This window comes from Piliocolobus tephrosceles, chromosome 12, assembly GCF_002776525.5.
Source record: "Piliocolobus tephrosceles isolate RC106 chromosome 12, ASM277652v3, whole genome shotgun sequence".
Lineage (NCBI taxonomy): Eukaryota > Metazoa > Chordata > Mammalia > Primates > Cercopithecidae > Piliocolobus > Piliocolobus tephrosceles.
Genome location: NC_045445.1, coordinates 38,515,805 through 38,520,762, shown reverse-complemented (window position 1 = coordinate 38,520,762; position 4,958 = coordinate 38,515,805). Strand labels below are relative to the sequence as shown.

Below are 4,958 nucleotides of genomic sequence, written 5' to 3'. Positions count from 1 at the left end.
CTCCGTCTGTTGCCCAGGCTGGAGTGCAGTGGCCTGATCTCAGCTCACTGCAAGCTCCGCCTCCCGGGTTCACGCCATTCTCCTGCCTCAGCCTCCCGAGTAGCTGGGACTACAGGCGCCTGCCACCTCGCCCGGCTAGCTTTTTGTATTTTTTTAGTAGAGACGGGGTTTCACCGTGTTAGCCAGGATGATTTCGAACTCCTGACCTCGTGATCCGCCCGTCTCGGCCTCCCAAAGTGCTGGGATTACAGGCTTGAGCCACCGCGCCCGGCGATTTTGTAAAATTTAACTCTTACTAACTATTCTCTCAAGCAGAATTGTATTTGTAAGTCCAAAGAAAGTTAGGATTTAAGAAAGGCAACAGGAAAAGATGACTAAATAATAGGGCTACTACAACACATACAGCAACTTTTCTACCAGTTACTAAAAGTCACTTTCTCTAGATGGATTAATTACAAAAAGGTGCCTTCCTGGAAAGATGAAATACAACAAGGCACTCCTTTCGGCCTGACACAGTCCTGTGCAAGACACAAGGCTTGGTTAGTATAGCTTGGGCTGGATTTCTGCTTCTGCTCGTGCCTGCTCTGACACATACAACCTGAACTGTTATGTGTATTGTAACCCTGTTCTGTGAACTGCAGACATAGGCTGCATCCTCCTGAGATGTGTGTGTGAATGCATATTTGTCATGAATGTTAAAGGTCTTTGAATTGCATTTGTTCAGCAACTTTTCCATTAAGTCTTAAGTTTTCTTTCAATGAATCCACTTAAACGGGATTCTAAACACCATTTAAAGAAAGTTGTATACAACTTCTACATCTTGCTCCTGTTTTACTGGCTTTGACTAATTTAGCCATGCACATTGGTGGATCAGGAGCACATTTGGAATTAGGTAAATTCCAATACCTCAGAAAAATATAGACAGAACTTTAGAATGTCCAATCAGATGGTTACACAGTACTAGGATGTGAAACTTACTTTGTTATAACTTGCTTTTGTACAATTAGAATGTTCCTTGCTGTGAAGAGAAGCTGGACTTCTTAAATGTCCCAATAAGACAATCACTGAAAAGCTTCTTTTTGGTGTTTATTCTTGATAGTCATCTATTACTACCAGCTTAACGCTTTTTTTAACCGTATTATTCTGTAACTTTTGATTTAATGAATTCTTAATGAGCTACCCTATTATACTGTAAAATAGTTTTTCGGTTAGATCATAAAATTTTATCTTTCTTTGCATTAACAATTTTTATTGGGTGGGGGAAGGGGGAGGGATAGTATTAGGAGATATACCTAATGTAAATGACGAGTTAATGGGTGCAGCACACCAACATGGCACATGTATACATATGTAACAAACCTGCACGTTGTGCACATGTACCCTAGAACTTAAAGTATAACAAAAAAATTTTAAAAAAAGAATTTTTATTAAAGAAGGGGGATTCTTCAATGTTTTCTCTCCAGGAAAAGAATAAAGCCTTCCTTGTTTGTAGAAAATTAGCAGATTTACCTGTGCCTTTGAACCACATTAGTTTTTGCTTAAAGTGGATTCAATGCATGTAGCACTTAATGTTTTTGACAAGTGTGTGCAATTGACATTCTGGTGCTTCATTTTCAGCAGCAGTATCGTAGTACTTGTTTAGCATTTCAAAAACTCAAGCCCAATTTTTTATATCTTTTAGCATCAGCTATGGGAAAAACGTAAGTGATCAAGATATAAAAGAATATAAATATGCTTATTGTATGTAATTTGAAATTCATTGTGAATCAACAAAATTACTTTAATTAATAGATTTTTCAAGAGGTAAAAAGTAGTGATATTGCCAAGACCTTCCGCAAAGCAATCAACAGGAAAGAAGGTATTTGTGCTTTGGGCGGAACTTCAGAGTTGTCCAGCGAAGGAACACAGCATTCTTACTCAGGTAATCATTTCATATGCAATAGGTTAACACAATGTGCTAAGTGGGACGGTTGCTGTAATGTCAAGGAAGGGCTCTAGGAAAACATTACCTTCTAATTAAGAATAAAGTAGAAGTCCTTTATGACATGTATTTAGGCTTGAGACAAATACTTGTCATAAAGGCATTATAAGTGTTTATTGTATGGCTTTGTTAGCTTGCAAGAGACAGGATACAATCCATGTAATGATAGGCTTTATTACAGTGCATTATACAATAATATAAGTGTAATTTTTAAGGAATTTTGTAACTTTTCTGAGGACTGGTTAACGTGTTCTATTTTTTTTTCTTAATTTTGTAATACCTAATAACCACTGTGCTGCATCCAAGTGTCTGGGTTTCCACACAGAATAACCACATGTTTCTGACACATTAACTTTCAGTACTACTGCACAACTATTTTAGGCTTTGGAGTCAAATAGTTAATAACCTAGAGTATGAACTAATGTCTTGTTATTTAACATAATTTTAGAGGAAGAAAAATATGCTTTTGTTAACTGGATAAACAAAGCTTTGGAAAATGATCCTGATTGTAGACATGTTATACCAATGAACCCTAACACCGATGACCTGTTCAAAGCTGTTGGTGATGGAATTGTGCTTTGGTAAGATGTTAGCTTGTTTTATATCCAGATATCCAAAAATAGCCTTCCATATAATTGATATATTTGTTTATACATGCTTGACAGATTCACCTCAAGAAATAATTAGAATGGAAAATTATCCAGTTTCTGCCTTTTTCATTTAATCTCTAGGTCTGTCCATGAATCTAAAATTCAGCCATAGATCAACAACCTCTTTTATAGGGAAGCTTTCAGCCTCCATTTTCTTCTAAACACCAAGCCAGCAGAACATTACAACTTTGTTGAACTTAAGTATGTCAGTGTCTGTTTATCCTGAAGTACCACAGCTTCCAAAAGAAAAAAAGAGGCTACTCTTCAGTTCTCACTCTCCAATGACCTATTTCTAAAAAATGCTTTTGCCACTGCTGCTGCCCCACAGCCAACAGCATCTTGGCAGACATAACACAAGATTGTCAACACTGTCAGTCGATGTTCCAGTTTATAGAGGCAGTGTCACACAGTGGTTAATAGCATGCTCCATAATCAGTCTGCCTGAGTTCTTTCTATTCAGTCCTGCCACTCTTCAGAGTACAACACTTCAGAGTACAACTGCCACTCTTCAGTTGTACCGCTTCAGTGGTACAACTGTGATCATGATACTCAACCCCTTTGCATTTCAGTTTCCGTCTATTATGATCTCCCCGTTATTATACTTATCTCACAGGGCTGTTGTGAGCATTAAGTAAATTACTACATACAAAGTGCTTAGGGTAGTACAGTTGACATATTTCAGATGACTCTCTCTCTATATATATATATATAGTGTGTGAGAGAGACGGAGTTTCGCTCTCGTTGCCTAGGCTGGAGTGCAATGGTGCGATTTCAGCTCACTGCAACCTCCGCCTCCAGGTTCAAGCCATTCTCCTGCCTCATCCTCCTGAGTAGCTGGGACTACAGGCATGCACCACCATGCCCGGCTTTTTTTTTTTTTTTTTTTAGTAGAGATGGGGTTTCTCCACGTTGGTCAGGCTGGTCTCGAACTCCAGACCTCAGGTGATCTGCCCGCCTCAACCTCCCAAAGTGCTGGGATTACAGACATGAGCCACTGCGCCCGGCTGACAGTATATATTATAGTATATACAATTCTTCTTTTTGCAATAGGGTCATTTTGTTTGTTTGAAAAGCTGATTTTAAAAATGTAAGATAGGCTGGGCATGGTGGCTTATGCCCAGCCCTTTGGGAGGCTGAGGCAGCAAGATTGCTGAAGGCCAGGAGTTAGGTCCAGTCTGGGCAACAAAACAAGACCCCTGTCTCTACAAAAAAATTAAAAATTAACCCAATATGGGGTTGCATGCCCTTAGTCCCAGCTACTTGAGAGGCTGAGGCAGGAGGATCACTTGAGCCCAGGAGTACAAGGTGGCAGTGAGTCAGGATTTGTACCACTGAACTCCAGCCTGGGTTACTCTGTCTAAGAAATAAAAATACGTATATATATATTTCCTTTGTGTTCCATTTATAGGCAGTGAAGACATAATTTCTCATGTGTGTATTTTGTTTTTGTTTTTGTTTCTGATAGAGCCTTGCTCTGTCGCCCAGGCTGGGGTGCAGTGGCGTGATCTCAGCTCACTGCAGCCTCCACCTCCCAGGTTCAAGCAATTCTTGTGCCTCAGCCTCCCGAGTAGATGAGACTACAGGTGCTCACCACCACACCCAGCTAATTTTTGTATTTTTAGTAGAGACAGGGTTTCACCATGTTGGCCAGACTGGTCTCGAACTCCTGACTTCAAGTGATCCTCCCGCCTCAGCCTACCAAAGTACTGGGATTACAGGCGTGAACCACTGTGCCCGGCCTCCCTTGTGTTTTAATACAGAGAGAAGACTGCGAGTTTCTCTCTCTGGGGAACTCACCCTGCAGAACTCAAAAAATAAATAATATAAAAATAATAAGAGATAATCATATTGAACTATTTAAGATTTAAATTTTGCATGGAAAGAAGCATGGCCTTCTTTATGTAGAATAAAATTTATTAGGGCGTATTATGAACATCTAATATGTTAGAACCAGGCATAGTGGCTAACACTTGTAATCCCAGGTACTTGGAGGCTGAGGTTGGAGGATCCCTTGAGCCCAGGAGTTCGAGGCTGCAGTGATTCGAGCTATGATTTGGGCCTCTGTACTGCAGCCCGGGCGACAGAGTTAGACCCTGTCTCTAAAAAGTAATAAAATAAAAAATAAAATGTTAAAGTCTAAATCTAGATTTTACCAAATGAGTTTTTTCCTAATGAGTCACAGACTATAGCCTACCCAATCTTTCTCTCGCCACTGTACTACCAGCACTAAGTATAGTGTCTGGCTTATTGTTGAGGCACTTAGTAAACATTTGGTGAATGAAAGAATCTCATGCTCAACTAATGTTACTGTTTTGTGGAAAAGACTC

At 39.7% G+C, this 4,958-nt stretch overlaps 1 protein-coding gene across 4 annotated transcripts in view; it reads left to right on the top strand.

Annotated features, from left to right (window-relative positions):
* The window catches only part of PLS3 (plastin 3), a 90,056-nt gene that overhangs the window by 68,016 nt on the left and 17,082 nt on the right, over window positions 1-4,958 (top strand). For all 4 annotated transcript variants that reach the window (XM_023202989.2, XM_023202990.2, XM_023202992.2 and 1 more), the window contains 2 exons: window positions 1,792-1,921; window positions 2,430-2,562. In XM_023202989.2, coding sequence (XP_023058757.1) covers window positions 1,792-1,921; window positions 2,430-2,562 — 263 coding nt within the window. The remainder of the gene's footprint in view (window positions 1-1,791; window positions 1,922-2,429; window positions 2,563-4,958) is intronic.